This window comes from Nicotiana tabacum, chromosome 6, assembly GCF_000715075.1.
Source record: "Nicotiana tabacum cultivar K326 chromosome 6, ASM71507v2, whole genome shotgun sequence".
Taxonomy (NCBI): Eukaryota; Viridiplantae; Streptophyta; class Magnoliopsida; order Solanales; family Solanaceae; genus Nicotiana; species Nicotiana tabacum.
The window spans coordinates 116,925,819-116,951,820 of NC_134085.1; the positions used below are offsets into that span (position 1 = coordinate 116,925,819).

At 40.8% G+C, this 26,002-nt stretch overlaps 1 protein-coding gene across 1 annotated transcript; it reads right to left on the reverse strand.

The window, feature by feature from the left end:
• Window positions 1-24,244: 24,244 nt before the first annotated feature.
• On the reverse strand, window positions 24,245-25,414 carry LOC142182011 (uncharacterized). The gene is made up of 3 exons (XM_075255790.1): window positions 25,306-25,414; window positions 24,581-25,239; window positions 24,245-24,526 (listed from the first exon to the last, which is right to left on the reverse strand). Exons 1-3 carry the CDS (start codon window positions 25,412-25,414, stop codon window positions 24,245-24,247), a joined length of 1,050 nt encoding a protein of 349 aa, XP_075111891.1.
• Between the last annotated feature and the right edge of the window lie 588 nt (window positions 25,415-26,002).

Consider the following 26,002-nt stretch of genomic DNA (forward strand, 5'->3'; position numbering starts at 1 on the left):
TATAGTGAACACTGATCATGCCGCCCTTAGGTATTTGATGACCAAGAAAGACTCCAAGGCGAGATTGATGAGATGGGTGTTACTTCTTCAAGAGTTTGATCTAGAAATTGTTGACCGGAAAGGTAGTGAGAATCAAGTGGCGGACCACTTGTCCCGTTTGGAGGAGGAGGGGAGGCCTTGTAACTTCCTTGAGATAAATGATTCATTTCCCGACGAGCAACTCCTTGCGGTGTCAGTGAATGGAATGCCATGGTTTGCCGATGTTGCCAATTATCTCGTTATTGGAATAATCCCGTGTAAGCTCTCTTCTAACCAAAGGAAGAAGCTCAAGCGGGATAGTTTAGATTTCTATTGGGATGAGCCATACTTGTTCAAGATTTGTACGGATGGTGTGATTCGTAGATGTGTTCCGGAGGAATAACAATTGAGTATCTTAGAGGCTTGCCATTCTTCACCCTATGGTGGCCATCATGGTGGGGTGAGGACCGCCTCAAAAATTCTTAGTTGTGGATTCTATTGGCCGACCTTGTTCAAAGATGCGGGCAATTTTGTCAAGAGATTTGACGAATGCCAAAGAGCGGGCGGAATTTCAAAAAGGGATGAGATGCCTCTCTATACGATTCTAGAAGTGGATATCTTTGATGTTTGGGGCATCAATTTCATGAGTCCATTTGTTAGCTCTTGTGGGAACACTTACATTCTCGTGGCGGTTGATTATGTCTCGAAATGGGTTGAAGCCGTGGCTTTGCCTAACAATGAAGCCCGCATTTCTTAAAAAGAGCATCTTCACAAGTTTTGGCACTCCTCATGCGATTATCAGTGATAGGGGGTCTCACTTTTGCAACAAGTCTTTCGACACGTTGCTTTCCAAGTACGGTGTCAATCATAAGGTTTCTACCCCCTATCATCCTCAAGATAGTGGTCAAGTGGAAGTCTCCAACAGAGAAATTAAGAGCATCTTGTCAAAAATTGTCAATGCTAATAGGACCGATTGGTCGAAAAAGTTGGATGACGCTCTATGGGCTTATCAGACGGCTTACAAAACTCCGATTGGTATGTCTCCGTATCGGTTGGTGTTTGGAAAAGCTTGTCATCTTCTGGTTGAGTTAGAGCACAAGGCCATGTGGGCTTTGAGGAAGTTGAATTTGGAATGGGATGTTGCTGCAAATCTTCGTGTTGAACAACTCAATGAGCTCGATGAGTTTAGATTCCATGCCTACTCAAGTTCATCCTTATATAAGGACAAAATGAAGTACCTTCACGACAAATATGCTCGGGGTAAGAAGTTCAAGGTTGGAGATATGGTTCTCTTGTTCAATTCCCAGTTACGTCTGTTTCTGGGTAAGCTCAAGTCAAAGTGGAGTGGGCCATTTGAAGTTGTGTTCGTGACCCCATTTGGTGCTCTTGATCTAAGCAACAAAAATGGTGAAGTTATCAAAGTTAATGGACACCCGGTCAAACATTATCTTGGGAAATTGGATGACAGCCACGTGGTGGCACTTCTTCATCTAAAGTGATGTGCGGGTAACATGCGTCGTGCCACGACGTTAAATCAGGCGCTTCTTGGGAGGCAACCTATGTCTTTTTCTTCTTGTTTTATTTGATTTTCTTTGTAGTTTAGGTTTGATTTTTGGACTAATTGGTTGTGAGATGTTGCAGGGATTGTGTTGATGCAGTGCAAAACATGAGGAAAAAAATTGAATAGTCTCTAAAGTTGCTAGTGCGACCGCATTGCACTTTGTGCGGTATGCACTGGTGAAGGCCAAGTGAGGTACTCTCTGAAGTTTTCCACCGCGGCCGCATTCCATTTAGTGCGGACCGCGATGGACCTCCGCGGCCGCGGTCTATTTTGTGCGGACCGCAGAGGTTGCCTTCTCAGACTTCTTCTGAACAAACCCAGCGCAGCCCACGGTCTGTTTTGTGTGGCCGCGCTGGTAGATGAGGCTGGGTCCCACGTGTTTTTCTATAAATAGACCTCAGGGGTCACCAGTTACCCTTTTTGAAAAATTGACTCTCAGAGACCTAAAATTTACTATTCATCATCTCTTTTCATAAAATCCTTGTTTAGATTGATTATGTGCATTCCAACGTCACATCTGGTAACATTTCATTCATTTTTCTTTGTGTAATTTTATAATTTCATGTTATTTTCATGTTCATTAGCATGTAGCTTCTTCTTCTTCTTCCTGTAATTCTTAAATTTCTAGGTTAGTTTAATTTAACTATTAATCTTTGTGTGCTTTGTGAGTGTAATGAAATGGGTAATTGCGTAGGGACATTAATTAGGCAAAAACTTGAACTAATTGCAAGATTTGAGAACCCTAACTCAGTGCCTTGACTTGGCACCCTCCGCGGACCGCGATCATCCCTCTGTGGTCTGCGGTGCTTTGATGCAGTCTGCAGTAACACTTTGTGCGGACCAGGAAATTGACCTCTTGCCCAGCGCGACCGCATTGCATTTTGTGCGGTCTGCGCGGGCCCACCGCGGCCGTGGTGCTACTTTGTACGGGCCGTGGTGGTTAGATTCGGAGAAGTGGTTTTATAGACTTTGCGTCAGTGCGGACCGCGATTGCTTTTATGCGGTCTGCGGTGCCCCCAGGGCGGCCATACTACTTTTTGTGTGGCCCGCGCTGCACTATTTCTGCAACATTTTCTGCAACTTGTGGCTTATGTTCTGCAATTCATTTTCCACATCTGTTTCACTGTCCGTGCTGATACTAACAAAGCTAGATGTTTGTGCTTGCAGATAATGGTCAAACAAAGAGGCAAAGGCTCGAAACAACCCAACCGAGGTGATTCCTCTCGGGGAGGGAAGCAAAGGTTGGTAAAACTCACTCCCCAGGCTAGAAAAAACATAAAGAACATGAGGAAAGCAATCAAAGCTGCTGATAGAGCCATTGACATCTCGGGGAGTGAGTACGAGCCCTCCCAGGAGATCTCTTCGGATTTAATCCCACTATACATCCCGTATCTGGAGAGGGCCATACATAGAGACACTCCTCCCTCTTCCCCTGATGCCCAAGCTTCAGTCAACATTTCTTCTGGGTCATCTGAGGGCTCAGCAGCAGGTAGTGGGTAAGAATACTTTACCTCTCCTACAACTTCAATATCTAGAGAGGGTGCTAGAGGTGATGAGGGATATGAGGAGGTACCTGGGGGTGGTGTGCCTCAGGTTGGGGGTGTTGACCGGACTAGAAATCCCGCAGTTTGGGAGGATAGATTTGTCAGTTAGGTGGCATTCCACAATTTTAGGGAATGGTGGCCACTACGGAAGTTGATTCTTGAGAGGAATTTTATTGACAAAGACCTGTTACCCCTACACCCCAATGTGCATAGACAGTTTTGAGCTCGAGTGGGTTGGGAGCATTTTCGGGATGATTGTGTGAAGGCGAATGAGCACATGGTCAAGGAGTTCTATAGCAATGTGGCCCACTTCTTGATGGGCACTAAAGTGACCAAAGTGCGAAACAAAAATGTGGTATTTACCGGGAAGACACTAAATGAATACCTGGGGTTCAATGAAGAAGATGAGTCCCTTTACAATGAAAAGTTGGCAATGGGCGAGGAGGTTCGTCCGTGGTTAGCTTCATACCTGGCAATCCCGGGTACTGTTCCAGAGTGGTTGACAGTAGGGGCCAAAATCCTTCGGAGGACCTTTAACTTTGAGGCTAGGGGTGGTTGACTTTTGTGTGCAGTCGGCTTGACCCCAATACCCATGATCAGACTATTCCACTTGTCCGGGCTATTCTTGTTGCATCTATTATGGCAGGATACCCTATCAACGTGGGCAATGTGATGTCCCGCGTCATTTCTTCAGTGGGGGTTGAGCATGACCGGAACTACCCTTTTCCCAACACCCTCACTATGTACTTCCGGGACCTGGAGGTGGAGAAGAGACCTTTTGACATCAAGTTCAAACCTGTCGCTCCGTTTTTGTGGTATAGTTTGAAGGGGTCAGACAACCCCAAGGACAAGAATTACAAGCCGCCTGCCCCTTCCCCAATTGGCCAGTCTGAAGAGCCGGGTGCGGTAGAGCCCTCCACTGAGCCTATCTCCACTGAGCCTGCCTACACTGTTGCTGACATGCCTCCCAGACCTTCCACTATTGCTGGTCCCTCTACTTCAGCTGGCTCGGGGTTTCCATCTTCCCGAGCCTATCCTATCACTGCCCACCAGCTGAGCCAGACACTTTATAGCTTGAACAACTGGATGTTAGTTGCGTCATCCAAGTTGTCCACCTTGACTTCTACCATTACGGCTCAGTCGGCACCGCAACCAGCACAGATTCCACAGTCCATTGAGGATACATTGAAGAAGATCCTGGAGAACCAGGAAAAGATCATCAATACTCTGGGTGCCTTGGCTAAGGAAGTGGATTCACATGGCAAGGCCTTGAAGGAGATTGCCAGGGAGCATAAGAAGCTGCGCAAAACACGAGCTTCCAAGGAGTCTGTGAAGGAGCTTAGAGCGGATGTGGACAAACTGAAGGCAGACCAACTGCCTTTAGATTTGCTATTTGAGGATCCAGCTCCAGCAGCAGTACCAGCAACAGAGCCACATCAGGAGCAGACATAGAGGCTTCCAAAGAAGAAGAGGAAGCTCCCTAGTGCATATGAGGCGATCATCCAGTTGGCAGACCCACCATAGGCTTCCTCTAGTCAGCCACAGGATGTTCCTGATATTCAGCCCATCCAGGTCCAGGCCCCAGTTCCAGCAGCTGAGCAGCAGGATACCGGGAACCAGTCTGAGGTTCTCGCGCATACAAAGGACCCGGGGACCACTGATGATCCTATGTAGACGGACACGGCTTAGGGAGTCCTCATATCTTTCCCTTATACTTTTTGGTGCTTATTTGTTTAGTTGGCATTGGGGACAATGCCAGCTCTTATTTGAGGGGGTACGCCCTACATTTTATTTTTGGATGATTGTATATATATACTGATTTAGTTTATGCCTTTTTGATTTTCTATTGGTCTGTATATAACTTTACATTTAGCTACTTTTATCGCATTTTTTATCTTCCCTTTGGTCTGTATATAAAGTTACATTATTGTATATATCCATCCCCCATTGTATATTCAAATCCCCTATTGTACATATTCATTCTATTTTCTATATTCGTAAAAATTGTTCGATTTTAGCTTCTTAGATAGGCTCGTAGCTTTTTGTTTTGTTTTTGGCGCTTTCAATAAGCCTTTGGGTTTTTTAATGCCACGGTTCTTTCCAAAGGTGGAGTATTGTGTGAACCGGGTGGCTCTTCCCGATGATGGATGGCGTGACAACCTTCTTAAGGGTTTGAGTTCGTTTTTATTTTTTATTTTTGGTATCTTGTAGTTAAGGGTACCTCAAGCAAAGCTTCACTTGGATCTAACACATTTGCCTTTGATTCCATGGTCAAGGACAAGTTGTTGTGTTTAGGATGGTGAAAGTTGTGACCTTGAGACTCTTATGTTGACCAAACAATCATCATGTGGTCTTTCGGGACTATTGTGTGCTCAATCATGTCTAAGGTTGTTGTGGGCCCCCGACTCTATGTCTTTAGCAATCCTTGAGCTTGTATGGAGAGAAATCGAATTGTGAGTCCAAGTCCCGAGCCAATGGTCTAGAACTTGCCCTGAATATCTGTTGAGGCGAAATCTTGAGTGAAATTTGACTTGAGAAGTGATTATAGGTTCTCCTTGATCCAAATGATAGTTGAACAATTCCATATCCCACCATTGATATAATCCTTAGTTAACCCTTTTGAGCTTTAAACCTTTTTCTTTCAAGAACCAATACTATAAGCCTATACCCGTTCTAAAAATACCCTCTCTTGGCACCCGATCTTTCCTTGAGCAATGGAAAAAGTCTAAGTTTGGGGGAGAGACGAGAAAGGGAACAAAGTGGTAAAAGGTACAAAAGCAAAAAAAAGGAAGGCAATGAAAAATAAAAGAAAAGAAAAAAAGACAAAAAGAAAGGCCAATGTGAAAAAGAATGAAAAGGAATTCAAGAAAAACAAAAGAGAAAAAGGTGTGGAAAAAGTTGAAAAAGGAGAAACGCTTTGAAGTGCATAAGAGAGAGTGACATTATGTCTCTCTAACCCCTTAAAAAGAAGTGAGATACTCAAAGAGTCAAGAGAATTGTGCCAAATGAATCAAAAAAAGTGCTTAAGGGAGATAAACCCATTTAGACCAAAAACTTTTCCCACCCTGAACCAAAAACCTTCATATTGACTCCTCAAAAGCCCTATATGATCTTGAGTTGAATGACACTTACATTAGTGGATACTTACATGAGGGGCATGCATATGGTACTTATATCCAGACTTGTGACCTTTCCTTGAGAGAGATGAGTGAATTCCCATTAACCTCGGTTTGTGTGCTAATACTCTAAAATGTGAGGTTTGCTTAGGGAGAGTTGAGGATGTGTGAGTTTGGGTTCTACAATGACCAAAGTAATTGAGAGAGTTCTTTGATATAATGAGTCAACTCTTGATGCTCTTGTGTCACACTTGATCCATAATTTTTCAAAGTTTAAATGTTGTTAATGATTCATTCATATTGAGGGCAGTTGTTAGTCCCAATTGATGCTTGTTGAGGTTACTTTAGGATAGCTGGAAATACTTGAATTTTTCCTTAAGGGGTGAGTCTTATTTTGTTTGCTTGAGGACAAGCAAAGACTTAAGTTTGGGGGAGTTGATAAGTAGGGATTTTAACGAGTTTCATGCTCCTTCTTGCCTATGCTTTGATTATAAATTGTTACAAAATAGTCCCAAAAGGCTCATAAGTAGTTCTTGATTGCAGGTTTGATCGACAAAGTGACGAAATGTCAAAGATCGGCTCAAAAGGAGTGAAACCTGCTCAAGTATCAAAGACAAAGTAAACTGAGGGCAAACAAGCCTAGTGCGGACCGCACAAAGCCGAATGCGGTCGCACTAGATGATTCAGAGAGATGGCAAAACCAGGCTTTAGGCAATGCAGCCGCAATACACATTGCGCGGTCTGCGGTGAAGGTTCCGCGGCCGCACTACCTTTTTGTACGGTCCACGGAAGAGAGATTCAGAGAGATGGCAAAACCAGTCTTCAGGAAACACGACCGCAGTACACATTGTGCGGTCCGCGGTGAAGGTTCCGCAGCCACACTACCTTTTTGTGCGGTCCACAGAAGAGAGATTCAGAGAGATGGAAAATGCCAAAGTTCAAGCCATGCGGTCCGTGGTAATGATTGTGCGGACCGCGCCAGCTGCCTCTGCGGCCGCAGTCCATTCTACGCTTTCCGTGGAGCCCAATTTTAGAGAGCCCAGAATTGAAGTCCAAGAGCCTAGTGCGGCCACGGTCCATTTTATGCGGCCCGCACTGACCCCGCAGTGGTATTTTTGTCCAGTTTCTTTTTTCCTAGTATAAATAGAACATTTTACCATTTTTAGATAATTAGATATATCTAGAACTGAGCTGCGCTCGTGGGAACCTCATCTGTAGCCATTTTTGGCATCTTAGCTTCAAATTAACGATAGATTCTTGTATTTTAATTTAGCATTTAATTAATATGCCTTGTTCTTCATCTATTTCTCTATTTTCTCCTTCAAGCATGAGTAGCTAAACCCATTAGCTAGGGTTGTGGCTTAACCCTAGTGTGGGTAATTGATGGGTGTTGCCATCTATTATTAGATTGACTATGAGTGTTTGTTATTTGGGTCAATTTTATGGTTTAATCTATGAATTGGTGGTTGCAAACATTGTTTTGTGCTAAGTTGACTTGGCTCTTCTTGAAAAAGAGAGTCTAAGTCTCCAAAATTGACCCAACAAGGAATTGGGATGGACTCAAGAGAATTGATAGTCCCAATAAAGGGTTAAACCTCGAGAGAGTAATTACCCAAATTGAACCCTAGTTGCTTGAGCTAATTTGCCTACCCATTTGGTCTCTCTCTCTACCAAGAGTGTGAGAGTGGGTAAAATTGTGCAACAGTTATAGCATATTTCCCCAATCATGTTAATCGAACCTTAGAAGCATTTACCCGTCAATTAGCCACCTAGGTGAAAGTCACTACCCTAGTGCCTTTCTACCCATTAGATTCAACTCTAGCAATTCTTTTATTAGCATAATTTAGTTCTAATTAGTAATTGATAATATTGGTTTGTTAAAGAATATTCAAAAGATGTTTGGAAGTGACATTTGGAATAATAACACAACTCTAGTCTAGATAGATACTCGACTCTATTCCTAGCTCCCTATGGAAATCGATCCCGACCCTCATATCGGGTAAAAGCTATTGCGACCCTCTCTTCCTACTTTTTAGTAGTGTGGAGTTGGCAGCAATCAAAGACCCAACGGACGGTTGGGAATGAGTGTCTTTTTTATTTGGGCTCTCGTGATGGGTGTCAGTGCAGAGGCTCCTCATATGGATTCAGTTCCGGTGGTGAGGGACTTTTCGAATGTGTTCCTTGCGGCCGGGCATCTCGCCAGGCAAGGTTTTCGATTTCGGTATTTATTTGGTGCCGGGAACCGTATCGTATGGCACCGACAGAGTTAAAAGGGTTGAAGGAGCATCTTTAGGGTTTCCTTGATAAAGGGGTTTCGTTGGCAGGCCAATGTGGATGTGTGTTCTAACTTGAGTCGGCTCAGTTGGCTTCGGATTATATTGTTGAGGGATGTGTTGATTTGATTATTATTATGTTTATTAGTAATCTGGGGAGATCTATGAGTTACCCTTCTGTGTTGCGAGGTGTTATGAGTTGTTGGTTATAGGCACGTATGATGCGGCTCTATTGGTGTTTCATAGTGGCAGTCGAGCGGGAAGAGTAATCGGGTGTTACTCGATGAATGGCATATCGATTATGTCCTATCGAGTTTGCATGGTATATGTTATTTGTTTCACCGTGGGTGTAATGATTTTCTTTGGTTCCAGACATCAAATTGTGTGTGGTTGTCGATTTCGAGCATAGTGACTTGAGGTGTTTCATGTGGAGCAGTGTTTGGATAGGATCACGCATTGCAGTGAAGCTATGTGGAGATATGACCTTGCGAGTTAGATTCGTGTGTTCTATTTCTATGATGTGAGATGGGTTTTCAGCCTTGTATTGTGATGGTACTGGTGAGCTTGAGGGATAACTCTTTCATTAGAGTCATTTTCATGATTTGAGTATGTTCGGACCGTTGCTTATTGGTGCGCGTATTATGCAAGTTGTGGCTTAGGCCTGTATTGATGTGTCATGTCACCAAAGTAGTGTGTTGGATTAGAGGAGATCATTGGGATCATTAATGAATACGAACGGATTCGGTTTCAGCATGTTGGAAGGATAATATCGAGGTTCGGCTCGGAAAATGCTATGGTAATTGCAGGGAGAAGTGGCTTCATGAATGGTTGATCGGAGAAATGGTTATGGATTACTGCGTGTTTTATTCATCATTGGCAGCATATAAAAGTGTTGGAATGAAACTTTAGTTGATAAGAGATTTTCTACCGGTATTCGGGTGTTGTGTGCAACTGCTGGGAATGGAAGTTATCGCTACATGTGTTTGCATTACGTGTTATATCATATAATTGCACCTGAGGTAGCAGGCATGGGTTATTAAAGATGGTTCGGGCCTATTCAGAGTATATATGTGAGGTTTTGATCGTATTGATGGTTTCAGAAGTGGAAATGTGGTTCTATGGTTTATGGGCTAGATTGGATTGTGTGATTTTATTTACAAGGTGTTATCGGACCTATGTGAGATCGGGAGATGTGGGATCACCCCCGGATATGTTCATGGTGAGGTTATTCAGCAAATAGTTGACTTTTGGAACAACTCTAGGCACGTTTGAGGACGAACGTATGTTTAAGTGGGGGAAGATGTAACGACCTGACCGGTTGCTTTGAGCTTTTGCACTTCGCTTGCCAGTTCTCGGGCATGACTTGACCCGTGTGATGTATTATGACTTATGTAAATTGTTGGTTTTGGTTTTCAGGGAAATCAGAATGAATTTGGAAGAATAGTTCTCAGTTGTAGCTTGAAGTTGGAAGGGTTTGACCAAGATTTGACTTGCTTGTATATTATCTCGGATGAGAATTTTTATGATTTGGCTAGCTTCTTTGGGTAATTTGGGACTTAGGAGCGTGATCAGTATGCATTTTGGAAGTCCGTGGAAGGTTTAGGCTTGAATTGGCGAAATTGAGATTTCGCCGTTTTCCGGTTGATAGGTGAGATTTTGATATAGAGGTCGAAATGAAATTCCGAGAGTTGCAGTAGTTTTGTTGTGTCATTTGGGATGTGTGTGTAAAATTTCAGGTCATTCGGACGTGGTTTGGTTGGGTTTTTTATCAAAAGCGTATTTCGGAAGATTTGGGAAACTTAGGCTTGAATCTGATGTGTTTTGGGTGATTTGATGTTGTTTGAGGTGTTTTGATGATTGGTACAAGTTTGAATAAGGTTTTAGGGTGTGTTGGTGCCTTTGGTTGAGGTCCCGGGGGCCTCAGGTGAGCTTCGGATGGTCAATCGGACCATTTTGTGCCTTAAAAGATAGCAGAAAGTTGCAGGTTTAGTGTTGTAGGAATATTGCTCTTCACGATCGCGTAGAGTGTCTCGCGATCGCATAGAAGGAATCGAGGAGGGAGTCCAGTTGCTCTTTGCGTTCGCGATTGGAGGCTCGCGATCGCATAGCATGGGAGAATTGTTCATCGCGAACGCGTGAGGGAAGTCGCGTTCGCGTAGGGTCAATTAGACCTGGGTTTTGGCAGGTCGTTTGTGCATTGCAAACACGGGGTTATGTCCGCAATCCCGTAAGGTTATTTCATCTGGTCATCGCATCCGCGTGGTCCTCGTCGCATTCGCGTACTGTAATTTTGGGAAGTTTAAGATTTGTTCTTCGCGATTGCGAGGGGAGTACCGCGATCGCGATGAAGGAAATGCATGCCTGGGCAGAATATTTTTAAATCGTCTTGTTCGCGAATGTGGGTCTATTTTCACCCATATTTGCTCATTTTGAGAGATATTTGAAGGAGATTGAAGAGGGATTCAAGGGGAAACGATTGGAGGTAAGAATTTCGGACTAAAAACTCGATTATATTGTGAATTCTACCTAGAAAATCATCAAAACTAAGCCTAAAATTGAAGAATTAGGGCTTGAGAAATTGGACTTTTGATTTGGGATTTGAAGGACCATTTGGGGTCGGATTTGAGAACTTTTGATATGTATGAACTCGTGGGGAGATAAGGAATCTTTTGATGTGAAATTTTCTGAGTTTTGAGAAGTGGTCCCGGGGCTAGGGTTTTGGTAATTTCGGGATTTGTGCCCGTTATTGATTGTTTTCGCTTGAGCTTTGTTCCCTTAACATATTTTGATGTTCTCGTTCTAATTTTGGATAGATTCAACGCGTGTGGAGGCCGATTCGAGGGGCAAAGGCGTCGCGAGCTAGAGATTTAGCCGGTTCGAGGTGAATAATGATTGTAAATGATGTTCTGAGGGTTTGAAACCTCGGATTGCACATCGTAGTGTTATATTGAGGTGAGGCACACGCTTGATGACGAGCGTGGGGTCATGTACTATTGGGGATTGTAACTTGGTCTATCCCGATTGATGATTTTACCGCGTATTTGACTGAAACTTATTTGTTATCATCTTGATTTGGGCTGATTGCCATATTTGGGCTTCGTGCCAACTATTTGTACCCTTCAGGGATTTTTATTACTATTTCTTCACTGTTTTGACTTATTAATTGAACTCAATCATGTTATTTTCCACTGTTTTACTACTCAACCATTTTTGCTCAGTTTTGAGACTTAAATGATATTTTAAATGATGTTTTGGGCTGAGAAATACTGTTTTACTAATGCCCGAGGGGCTTGTGAGTATTTTTGACTAAGTAAGGCCGAGGGCCTAGTTGTGAGGAAACACTGATACTGATTTGAGGCCGAGGGCCTGAGATATGTACGCCACGAGTTGGCTTGTTGATATTATTTGTGAGGCTGAAAGCCTGAGATATATACGTCACGAGGTGGCTTGATTGATATGAGGCCGATGACCTAGATTTGATACCATGAGATGGTTTGATATTGCGCTTGGGCCATAAGGGGCCCCTCCCGGAGTTTGTACACCCCAGTGAGCGCGTGTACCTATTGTGATGTGAGATATAGCCCGAGGGGCTGATGTTGTACTATGTGATAGCCCGAAGGGCTGGTATTGTTCTGAGATATTGCCCGAGGGGCGGAGTTGTTGACATTGTGCCCGATGGGCGAACCTTTATGTGTTTATCTTTCATTCTTACTTGTCATTTTACCTGTTAAATTATGGTATTTGTGCCCGAGGGGCGAATTTCTATGCTTATCTGCACGAACTGTTTTGCATTCATTTGCGTAACTATTGGAAAGTCATTTTCAAAGAAGTTTAAACTGAGCTAAGAGGTTTTAAGAGATTTTACAGCTTCACTACGTTCTTACTGGTTTTTGAACTGCTTCTATACAGCATCTCGATATGCTTTACGTGATTTCTTGCCTTCAGTCTTTATTTACATTGGTTACTCACTGAGTTGGAGTACTTACTTTACTCCCTGCACCTTGTGTGTAGATTCAGGTATTTATACACCCGGTAGCGGGTTTTGGCTGATCGGAGTCAGAGTCATCGGAGTTTAGCAAGGTAGCTGTCGGCGTTCGCAGCTTGCTTTTCTCTCTCTTTATCTTATTAGTTTGTATTTGTACACTTCAGACTTTCAGTTGTATTTATACCCTAGTAGATACTCGTGACTTGTGACACCCCGGTTAGGGTTGTGTCGGGTTGTATTTCTGCTACTTATTATCGTTAAATCATGTATAGATTGCTTTTATATTGTTTAACTATTTTAAAAAGTGAAATGGGTTTAATTGGCTAGTCTTGTCTTCACGAGAGGCGTCATCGCGACCGGGTTCGGGGTTAGGGTCGTGACAATACAACAACTTCCTTTCTTCTATAAATAGAAGAGATTTCAGTTCATTATGTACATCAGTTTGAATTCGAATAATATATCAATTTTCCTCTATACTTGTCTTTAATTTACAGTCTTTATTTTATAACACATTATCAACACGAGACTCCGCCATCTCGAGCAAATATTTTGAAAGTATCTGAGGTAAGAACTTTCTTTTCCTAAATAATGTCAAATCTTTCTAAACTTGAATTTGTAACCTTGGATATATCGGGCAAAAGCTACATGTCCTGGGTGCTTGATGCTGAAATTCATCTTGATGCGATGGGTCTGGCAGACACCATCAAAGACAAAAATCAGGCATCAAACCAAGACCGTGCCAAAGCAATGATATTCCTACGCCATCACCTTGATGAGGTCCTGAAAATGGAATATCTTACTGTTAAAGATCCAGTCATAGTGTGGAATAATTTAAAAGATAGATATGACCACTTGAAGATGATCGTTCTTCCACAGGCACGATATGATTGGACTCATCTAAGGCTACAAGATTTTAAATCTATCAGTGAGTATAATTCTGCTATGTTCAGAATTATTTCCCAATTGAAATTATGTGGTGATAATATTACTGATCATGATATGTTGGAGAAAACTTTCACCACTTTTCATGCCTCGTATATGCTCTTGCAGCAGCAATATCGAGAGATGGGATTTAAAAAGTATTCTGAACTTATCTCACATCTTCTTGTAGCCGAGCAACATAATGGGCAATTAATGAAAAATTATAAAAGCTGACCTACTGGTTCTTGCCCATTCCCTGAAGTGAATGAGGCGAACTTCTACCAAGCTAAACGTGGAAGAGGTCGTGGCCCCAATCGTGGTCATGGCCGTGGTCGGGGAAGAAACTCTAATCATGGTAATAATAATGCACCAAAGAACCCCCCTCACCACCAGCAATGGAAAAGGAAGGAACAAAAGCATGAAGCGGTGCAAGCACCAAATGCAGAAAATGCATGCTACAGATGTGGAGGAAAAGGGCACTGGTCACGTACCTGTCGTACGCCAAAGCACCTGGTTGAGCTTTATCAAGCCTCCCTGAAGAAGACAGAGAAAAATGCTGAAACAAATTTTATTTCTGAAGATAATTTAGACTTCATGCATTTGGATGTAGCTGATTACTTTGCACTCCTAGAAGGAGAAACAAGTCATGTAATCGGTAGTGAATCTGTAGAAATGTAAATATTTTAATTTTTGTTGTTTGTAATAGATAGTATGGTTATGTAATACATAAATAAAAGTTATGCTTTGATAATAATGTTTACTATAATATATTTTATTTATGTTATTTTGAAGAATATGTATAATCCTCAAATTATGTTTGGATCAAAGACAAATCATGAAGATATTTGTGTTATTGATAGTGGAATAACTCATTCCATATTCAAGGATCAGAAATACTTTTCTTATTTGCATAAGGAAAAAAGCAAATGTTTCAACAATTTCTGATAATATAAGTTTGATTGAAGGCTCCGGAAGAGCCATTATATTTCTGTCTAAGGGAACAAAACTTATTATAGATAATGTATTGTTCTCCTCCAAGTCCCAAAGAAACTTGTTGAGTTTTATAGATATCCGCCGAAATGGGTATCATGTTGAAATAATAGATGAAATGAACGTGGAATATCTTTGTATTACAAAGAATATTTTTGGCCAGAAATGCATTGTAGAAAAGTTACCAATTTTATCTTTTGGCTTATACTATTAAAAAATTAGTACAGTTGAAGCACACTCTATCGTAAACCAGAAGTTTACGGATTCAAATACTTTTGTGCTTTTGCATAGCCGTTTGGACCATCCTGGATCAATAATGATGAGACGAATTACTGAAAATTCGAGTGGGCATCCATTAAAGAACCTGAAGATTCTTACAAATGACGAATTTTCTTGTGATGCTTGTTATTAAGGCAAAATGATCACTAGACCATCACCCATGAAGGTTGGCATTGAATCCCCTGCCTTTTTAGAGTGTATACATGGGGATATATGTGGACCTATTCACTCACCAAGTGGGTTGTTTAGATATTTTCTGGTCCTAATAGATGCATCTTTAAGATGGTCTCATGTATGCCTACTATCATCTCGCAACCTAGCGTTTGCAAAGCTATTAGCCCAAATAATTCGATTAAGGGCACAATTCTCAGATTATCCTATAAAGGCTATTCGCCTTGATAATGATGGAGAATTCTCATCTCAAGCTTTTGATGATTATTGTCTATCAGTTGGGATAAAAGTTGAACATCCTGTAGCTTATGTTCATACTCAAAATGGCCTTGCAGATTCATTTATTAAACGCCTGCAATTGATAGCAAGACAACTACTTATGAAAATAAAATTGCTCACTACTGTTTGGGGCCATGCTATCTTGCATGCAGCATCACTTATCCGTCTCAGACCGACACATTATAATAAATATTCTCTGTCATAACTAGTTTTTGGTCATGAACCAAATATTGTCCATCTATGAATTTTCGGATGTGCTGTATATGTGCCAGTAGCACCACCACAACACAGTAATATGGGACCACAGAGAAGGATAGGAATATATGTTGGGTTTGAATCACCCTCTATTATTCGCTATCTCGAACCATTGACAGGATATTTATTTACTACTCGATTTGCAGATTGTCAGTTTGAAGAAACAAATTTCCCACAATTAGGAGGAGAGAAAAAGGAAATCAAAAGAGAAATTGTGTGGAAAGTTTCATTATTATCTCACTTTGATCCACGTACCCCTATATGTAATCAAGAGGTCTAGAAGATCATCCATTTACAGAATATAACAAATCAAATGACAGACGCATTTACTGATTTAAAAAGGATAACTAAGTCACATTTCCCTGCAGAGAATGTGCGTATCCAAATTGATGCCCCAATAGGACCATCTACTAGCATGTGAGCTAGTGAACCTAAAGCACGCCTGAAGCGTGGTAGGCCTTTAGGTTCTAAGAATCGAAATCCTCGAAAAAGAAAATTGACAAATGATCAAAATGATACTATGAAGGGATCTCCTGAATAGAACCAAGATCTGATTAGTTGTGTGATTCCTGAAGAAATTAATGAACCCGAAGCTCATGTGAGTGAGGAACTTTAATAAGTTCGACCGGTGATGGGATTTATTTAAATCGATCTGAAATAGTGGTGGATAATATTTTTGCATATAATGTTGAACTTAATTTTATGCAAGATTGTGAGGATCTTGAACCTCGATCTGTCGAAGAATATCGACAAAGATTTGATTAGCCAAAATGGAAAGAGGCAATTCAATCGGAATTGAAGTCACTTGCTAAAAGAGAGGTATTTGGACCAGTAGTCCAAACACTTGCTGGTATAAAACCAGTTGGTCATAAATGGGGTTTTGTGTGAAAAAGGAATGATAAAAATGAAGTTGAAAGATACAAAGCTAGCCTTGTTGCACAAGGATTCTCACAACGACCTGGAGTCGATTTTGATCAAAAACATATTCACCTGTTATGGATGCCATAACATTTCGATATCTCATCAGTTTAGCACTACATGAAAATCTTGAAATACATCTAATGGATGTAGTTACAACTTATCTGTACGGTTCACTTGATAATGAAATTTGAAGGATTTAAAATGCCAGAAGCAAAATCTCAGGAAATGTATTCAATCAGATTACAAAGATCTTTGTACGGATTAAAGCAATCTGGGCGCATATTGTATATTGCCTTAGTGAATATTTGCTGAAAAAAGGTTACATAAATGATGTTATTTGTCCATGTATTTTTATAAAAAAAAATGGCATCAGAATTTGTTATACTTGCTGTTTATGTTGATGACATAAATCTTGTTTGAACTCCAGAAGAGCTCCAAAAGGCAATTGAATATCTTAAGAAAGAATTTGAGATGAAAGATCTTGGAAAGGCAAAACTTTGTCTTGGTCTGCAAATTGAACATTTAGCAGACGTGATTTTTATCCATCAATCTGCCTATACAGAAAGAGTCTTAAAACGCTTTTACATGGACAAAGCGCACCCATTGAGTACACCAATGGTTGTTCGATCACTTGAATTGAATAAAGATTTGTTCCGACCTCCAGAAGAGGACGAGGAACTCCTTTGTCCCGAAGTACCCTATCTTAGTGCAATTGGTGCACTAATGTATCTTGCTAATGCTACAAGGCCTGCCATAGAATTTATGTTAATTTACTAGCAAGATACAGTTCTTCTCCTACACGAAGACATTGGAACGGGATTAAGAATATATTTCTATATTTAAAGGGAACTCTTGATATGGGTTTGTTTTATGCTAACAAAGATAGTACAAATCTTGTTGGTTATGCAGATGCAGGTTATTTATCTGATCCCCATAAAGCTCGATCTCAAACCAGGTATGTGTTTACATATGGAGGTATTGTCATATCATGTCGCTCCACAAAATAATCTATTGTTGCTACTTCTTCAAATCATGCTGAGATAATAGCTATTCATGAAGCAAGTAGGGAATGCGTATGGTTGAGATCAATAATTCATTTTTGTTAGTTTGTATGAGTCCACCAAATTGTAGAATACTTGGTCCTCTATGAGATAATACTGAGAATGCTAATTCGACTGTAAGTAAAGGAGGCAAGGTATTTTTACGTGGAAAAATTCCACACAAGGGGATCAAAAAACCACGACTTACACTTATAGGCTTTTAACTTCACTAACTTGCAATATCAGTATTACAAGCCACTTTGCAATAACCCTATTACAAAGAATTCAACTAACTCGTGATGCTCTCACCACAAGCCACTTTATAACTCTCCTAGTTAAAAAGGCTTTAAACTTATGACTAATCCTAGTCACAACATAAACTCGGAAGTTTACGGATTTTTGGTTTTTCCTAATACAAAGCTTCTAAGAAAGCAAAATAGGAAATACAATGAAGAACAAATAACAAGATTACAACTCAACTACAGATATACATAAGCTCATTGTGAAACTGATCCTTAGTGGAGTTGTCTTCTTGTTCATGACACACCAGTGACTTCAATGCTGGATAAACACTATTATACTTGAGAGAATATCACTGAATGCACAAGTGAAAAATGTTGTGCCTTGCACTAGGTTGTTATATCACAAAAGACATCATAATGGATAGTGATGTCAATTTTTGGTACACACTTCTTCCCAATGAGAAGTGACTGCTGCATTGTCTGCACAGTCACTTCTGTGCAGTTGCATTCCAGCTATATAGTTGATTTGTACTTCTGTTAGAGAACACTAAGGGACCAGGTCCTAGTTGTGTTCCTCTTTTGAAACAGTTGCGAGATAGTCACTTTTTGTTATTACGTTCCAGCTGTACCGTTGACTTGTACTTCTGTAAGAGAACCCTAAGGGAGCAGGTCCCTGTTGTCTTCCTCTTTATAATGATTACGGATAGTCACTGACTTGTACTTCTATCGAAGAACCCTAAGGGACCAGGTCACCAGGTCCCTGTTGTGTTCCTTCATGTGGTTGTTCATTCATTTGCTGATTTTCAGACTGGACATTATTCAGTTTGAAATGTGTACCATGTGAGTCAGGTTCTCTATCTGGTTCTTTACAACAAGTTTGTTAGATTATCAAAACATAAGAAACATAAGGCAAAGACATTGAAAACCCATCAATTTCCCCCTTTTTGATGATGACAAACTTAGGCATGGATAGTATTTGTTTAGAGCAGAAATAACCAGATAAGATACCAGAGACTACACAAAGTTCCCCCTTAATCTTAGAGCTCTCCTGAAAATCTATTTTCCCCTTAATCTCAGATCTCTTTTTCTTTTTGATTCCCCCTTAATCTCAGAGCTCTCTTGAAATCTTATATTCTTCCCCCTTTTGGCATCATTAAAAAGAGCACAAGTAGGTAATTAGCATAAAGAAGTCTAACACAGCTAGCTCATGCCACATATATGCACACAACATGACAGAAAAGAGAAGCCAGAGGAATACAGCATTGTACAAGCAAAAAGGGAAGCTGTTTTATTAATGTTTACACTAGACTGAGCAAGACATGAACAATAAAGGTGAATTCCAGCATGCCATAAAAAACAAACAAAAATAAAACAGCAGCCACAAAATATTAGAGCAGAAATAGTTGGACACTAAGAGGATCCTAGGACACAAGAAAAAGGAGGCTTGGAAGAAGAGACAACAATGGTTTTGAGAACCAGGTCCAGTCGAGCATTTGCGGACAGTTGTTCTTCAAGTAATTGTGCCCGAAGTTTATCATTTTCCTTTGTCAGTCGGGCAACTTCTTCATTAATAGAATCAGGTCCTTTAACTGCTTGACTGAGCTGAGTTTCCAGTATGGCATTTCGAGCCCTCAACCTTTGATCTCTTCAAAAGCTACATTTTGAGCGTTGATCAGCTGAGAAATGGTCGAGATGCTTCCACCAACTCTTTCTACACATTCACATTCTTCTAAAGTGGTCTTAGAGAAAGTTTTCTTGCGTGTGCCCACTCTGGAATTCCCCAAGGGGACCTTGTCGAATCTGAATACCTGAGTGAGGAGAAAGCCACATTGTAGCCCATGATTCCCACTTTTAAAGTTTGCCACCTTTTGCATATGATCTATCATGATTGCTGGCAGATGGATTGGGACAAACTCATCAAGCGCTTCCATTAAGACCATACCCGATTTTGTAGCAATAGACCGCCTCTCAGAACGAGGTAAGAGCACCTTATTGACCAGTTCAAAGAGAAGTTGATACTCAGGAAGCAATATTTTCTTATGCACCTGTTCCCCCTGCTGAATAGCTTGCTCCTTCATGATGGCTCTCCTAAAGTTTACACCATAGACACCTTTGACTGAGGACATCCCTTCACATGGAATTCTGAGAACCTTTCCCAATGTTGAAGCGTCGAGTACAATGTCTACTCCATTTACTAGCGCACAAATGTGATCCCCCTCAACAATGAAGAGATATGCGTAAAAGGTCTGTACCGCATCTTCGTACACCAGAGGCATGCTCCCTTCAAACAAGTGTTCCCATTGTTGAAATTCCACAATCTCCAGAATTTGTCTCATACCGGCCATCTCCGAAATTGCTGGGTCAAATGTATGACCCCACAAGACTTTCTGAGTTCTTAATCTCTGCTTCTAAAGACCACTATCACTAGGCATGACCCTCAGAGCACTAGGTTCTTGAATAGTTTCCCATTTACATTTGCCATATCCTTCAACAAACTTTTGAGCTTTCATAGATTGTTGCACTACGGAACCAAGTTCCTTTGGAGCATTTTTGTCAATCCCACTTACTGGAGCACTCTTGTCAGTAACAAATTCCCCTTGATTCATCAACCTCTTTTTCCTTGTCTTGACACTCCTCTTACTTTTCTGCAGTGTAGACTCAAAACCCTCTTTCTGTTGTGACCTGATAGTGGGTGACTTGGAGGAGGATTCTAAGAGCTTAGGATGATTAAGAGGTGCAGAAGTGGGTTTGCCTGGAAGAGGATCAGGTTCTTCAGTAGGTTTTTCTGGGAACATCTTATGAGCCAAATACTCGAGGAGTACTATGGTTCTTACATCGCCTAGGAATGGAGTTTCTTCCCCCTGATACTTAGACGAGAGATATGCTCCTTCATTCATCAGACTCTCAACAGCGAGAGCCATGATATTATGCGCTGCTTCCTTTTCTGGTGACTCTTTGAGAGTCATTAAGTCCAAAATAGAGGAGTTCAGATACTGATCAGGATCATCCTTAGGGACCTCTGACACTTGAGAGGTGAAACCCTTTGAGTATTCTTTAATGAGATCAGAGGAGTGACGAGACATAGAGTTCTCAGTATATGGGAGAAAAATAGGGTTTGTCAGAAAAGGAAAGACTATAGGAAAAGGGGAGGAGCAAGGTGTGGGTAAAGTAGTAGAAGGAGTGAAATAGTGAAGCTCTGGAAATGATTTCAAGGGTTATAAGGAAGGAGTGGTGTTAATAGTGGGAGAAAGAGGCGATTATTCGATTGCCATTATAGGAGTATTTGGAATATGAGTAGAGTGAGAGAGAGAGATGAAGAGAGGATCACAGCTACACAGAAGAGATGAAGGTTCATGACTTGCTGTGAGGGAGAAAGAAAGTTTTATTGAAAGAAGGGCTAATGATGAGAGGAGAGAGAAATGAGTTCTAAATAGTTCTGAAAATGGCGGTAGGTTTGTGGAAAAACGTTACCGTACAGAGGGAATGAAGGGATTTGAAAGACAAGACATGACATGTAGACTTTGAAAAGTCGGATGATGTGGCAGTTGAATTAATTTTGTTAATAATTTTTGAGAAGGCATGCGAAACAAGCACATTACTACTATCCTGGGGTACAAGAACGTGATGCCAGAACAATTTTTTTGAAAAAGGTTTTAACAACTCCTCTTTCGCAGTTCATAACTGTACCTTTAGCTTCTATGGTCGTCATGTGTGTTTACCTGCAACGGTATCGGTATGAGTTAGGCTTGGCCAGAAAACACTTTAGCTAATTTTACCTGAAGGTGTTTTTCATAACCATCTGATGGAGAATCAGGTTCTTCATTAGATTTCAATAACTCCAGCTTCACCTTGTTTCTTCCAAAATGTTCTCTCGTCAAGGCTTTGGTGAGGATATCTGGAATTTGGTCTACTTATGCCGCATGACTTTCCACAGATCAACCCTTTCTCTACATTGATCCTTAGAAGACAGTGCTTCACCCCGATGTGATTGGTCCTCTTATCTTGAACTGGATAGAGAAGGTATATCATTAGAAGATACCCCAAAATCTTCCAGTTGCTTCTTAACCCATAGGGTTTTAGCACATCAGGATGCTGCCACTACACATTCTGCTTCTGTTGTTGACGAAGCTATTGAGTTTTGCTTCCTTGTGCCCTAGGAGATGAATTATGATCATGACAAGTGAGCCATTCCAGAAGTGCTTTTCCTGTCCACAAGATAACCTGCATCGTTAACGTCAGCATACCTAACAAGATAAGAACTGTTACCTGAGGGGTAATGCAGGACCAGGTCTTGAATTCTTTCAAGGTATCTCAAACTTCTTTTGGCGGCCCTCATGTAGGATTCCTGAGGACTTGACTTTGGATTATATTCTAGAGTGGAGATAAAAAAGGGACCAAACATTTTTTTTTAAAATTTTCAATACTTGTCTAACTCAAAAAAAAGGAGTAATTAGGTTATCATATAGATGAGAACTTTTGTGTTTCTAGTTTGGGACTGACGCTTGATTGGTAGGGGAACTTGGGAGGTTAACTTGATTTCCCTACACTCTTTGTTCTGTTAATTTTGGAGCACCATGAAATGCATCTCCACTCTTTCTTCAGCTTCAGTGGTAGTAAGTAAGGTACCAGGTTCCTTATGAGAAGTGGAAGATGATGTTGCATTGTCTTTCACCTATCTCCTTCATCTTACTCATCATCTCAGCCTCCCTATTTGAAACCTCAGATATTTTCCAAGGACCAGAGATGATTCATTATATTATATTGATCATCAATGTTTCTTCCTTAGTTAGAGGAAGGTGTCTTGTTGAATACCCTATGAGCACTTCCTTCCACTTAATATGCCCTTTGTTGTAGACTTTGTGACCTTTGCTTTGTGGAGAGTATCCCAAAAGGATTCCTTCATTGCCTTTAAATTAAACTTCCCAAGCTGGTCCTTCCTTTTGTCGAGAACATGGCATTCTCAGTCAAGAAGGTTCTCAGATGAGTTGTCTTTGGTTTTCTTCCATTTGGCAGCTCATAGTGGGTTTTGATCCAGGAGGGACCTGATCATACACTTGTTCACCAAGTAGAAAGCAGTATTTACTGCTTTTGCCTAGACACTCTTGGATATTCCATTATCGATGAGCATTGTCCATGCCATGTCTTCCAATTCTGTTCTTTCTTTAAGTAATACCATTTTGTTGTGGAGTCCTTGGTGTTGAGAAGTTGTGTGTGACTCCATTTTTGTTACAAGCTCATCAAATTTTTGGCGTTGTCCCATTCTGTTCCATGGTCAGATCTGATGCATACTACCTTCAATTTTACCTTCACTTGGATCTTCTTGACAGAGGCCCTTAACATTTTAAAAGTCTCATCCTTTGTTCTAAGAACCGGTGCCCCGGTGAATCTTATATTTGACAGACCACGAACTAGGTCCTTCTCAAGCATCTTATATCACCAACTTGTAAGGATTCAAAATCAGCAACGTAGATGTTCTTGTTTCCTTTTTGGCCACAAAGACCACCTTGCTAGTCACCAGATTGGTAGTTGTGCACTCTTTTGACAAGAACTCTACTTTGTTCCCTTCAACACAGATTTAAGAGACACTCAAAAGACTGTACTTCAGGACATCCACATAGTACACGTTCTTAATTGAGTGACAGAGAGATTTTCCAACTTTTCCAGCACTGAGAATATGCCCTTTCCTTTATCAATGGATACATTCCTTTCCTGCAAGGCTTTTAGTGAGAAGAAATCTATGGTGCTTCCAGTCACGTGCTTTGGTCATCCACTATCCTTGGTTCATTGCAGTCCGCTTCCTCTCATTATTCCCTGCACATGCAAATTATGGGTTAGATTTAGCAACCCAAACTAGTTTGGATCCCTTGTTATGATAAAAGGGATGTATAAGGGCTTTTCTAGTCCATGCAGGCAATATTCGTTTCTTGCGACCGGTACGTGGTCCCTTATTAGTAGTCACCTTGTCAGTAAACACTTTGTTTTTCTGAACAGATTGAACCCTAGCCTGACAATTTTCTTTGAAGTTCCCATTGTTCCCACAGTAGGTACACAACCAGTTATCAGGAACAGTGACGTACTTGCTGTGAGGGTTGTAGGGAGTTTTCTCCTTTTGGAACCCAATTCCCTGTCTATTTCCACTGTTATTCAAATACATGGCAGTCACAGCATCTGAGGACCAGGTCCATTTCAGAGATTTCTCAAGATCAATTTTGACTTTCTCCAATTCAGCTTGAAGATGCCGATTTTTCTCAAGTTCACCACATAGACTAGTTTTCACATTATTTAATTCATGTTCAAGCTTGATGTGTCTCACTAGTTACTTCCTTCCCTTTACCAAAACTCCCAGTCCTATGTTCTCTATTGATTCCCTCAATGGTTTCCTCTACGTCAGTGATTATCACTAAGAAATCATCCCTCTCTTGCTCAGTAGCAGAAATTTTTTCTTCTAGGGTGTGTTTCTCCTTGTTGAGACCTTCTATTGTTTCCTTCAATTCAACTACCACAACCATCAGGTCATATCTCTCATTTTCTACACTAGTTATCTTTTCATTTAGAGCTTCCTTTTCTTTTTCAAGATTAGCTATGGTCTCATTTAGGTCCACTACACAGACCACCAGATCATCTCTAGATTGTTCGGCTTCTCCTAGTTCTAAGTCAGGATCTCCTTATCATTATCAAGGCTATAATAAGCATCAATTAAAACATTGGCTAATGACCTCAACTTCTTAGAAGAGTAGGATTTCAGATTTCTCTGAACATCAATAAAATTTACCTTATCGTCTTCATCTTCTTCATCCTTATCAGACTGAGCCATCAGCGCGAACAATGAGTCATACTTCGTTGCTTCAGTTTCTACTGCCATCATGAAACTATTTTCTGCATTTGGTTCCCTTTCTGATTCACTGGAGGAGTCTCCCCAAGTAGCAAAAGCCTACTTCATAATGTTGTCATCAACGCTTTTTTGATTGAATCGTTTGTCTGGAACCAGGTTCCTTTTTGCTGCTTTGTCAGGATTTTGTTTGTATTGCTCCTGTTTCGCGAGTGGGCAATCTTTGATGAAATGCCCTGGCTTTCTGCACCTGTGACAAAGATCGTTGTTCCTTGCTTTACTTGAACTGTCCCTCCTTGGTATACCACCATTTTTTTGAACCATCTTTTGAAATCTTTTAGTAAGGTAGGCCATGTCACTATCTTCATCACTTGAATCACTGCTTTCAGCTTTGAGCACCAGGTTCTTTTCCTTCTTCGGCTCTCTCCTTTCACTGTCTTTCTTTCTTTTCATCTCGTATGTCTTCAGATTACCAATCAACTTATCCATGGTTAGAGTTTGTAGGTCTTTAGCTTTAGTGATAGCATTTACCTTACTTTCCCATGAACCAGGTAGAACACTGAGGATTTTTCTTACAAGTTTATTTCTGGGAATAACATCTCCAAGTAAATGAAGCTCATTTATGATGGAGGTGAATTTGGTGTGCATATCCTGTGTAGACTCATCATCATTCATCCTGAAGAGCTCATACTTTGTGGTGAGCATGTCAGTCTTGGATTGTTTAACCTGAGTAGTTCCTTCATATGCAGTTTGCAACACTTTCCATATTTCTTTGGCAGTATTACAAGCTGAGACTCTGTTGTACTCATCGGGTCCTATACCACATATCAAGATTTTCTAAGCGCGATAGTTCTTTTCCACAGCTTTTCTGTCAATATCACTATACTCCTTTCTGTTTTTCGGCACCATTGGTCCAGTTTCTTCAAGCTTCTTCATAGGGACATGTGGACCATCACAGATGATGTCCCACAGTTCTGAATCTTTGGCCATTATAAAATCATACATGCGTGTCTTCCACCAGCCATAGTACTGACCATTGAATCTGGGAGGTCTGTAGGTTGATTGTCCTTCCTCAAAGTTGGGTGGAGCAGCCATTAAGATCTTTTCTAGTTGTTAACCTTTTAGAAAGAACCTGCTCCGATACCAATTGTTAGTTTGTATGAGTCCACCAAACTGTAGAGTACCTGGTCCTCTATGAGATAATGCTGAGAATGCTAATACGACTGTAAGTAAAGGAGGCAAAGAATTTTTACGTGGAAAAATCCCACACAAGGGGATCAAAAAATCACAATCTACACTTGTGGGCTTTTAACTTCACTAACTTGCAATCTCACTATTACAAGACACTTTGTAATAACCCTATTACAAATACTTCAACTAACTTGTGATGCTCTCACCACAAGCCACTTTATAACTCTCCTAGTTACAAAGGCTTTAAACTTATGACTAATCCTAGTCACAACATAAACTCAGAAGTTTATGGATTTTTGTTTTTTCCTACCACAAAGCTTCTAAGAAAGCAAAATAAGAAATACAATAAAGAACAAATAACAAGATTACAACTCAACTACGGATATA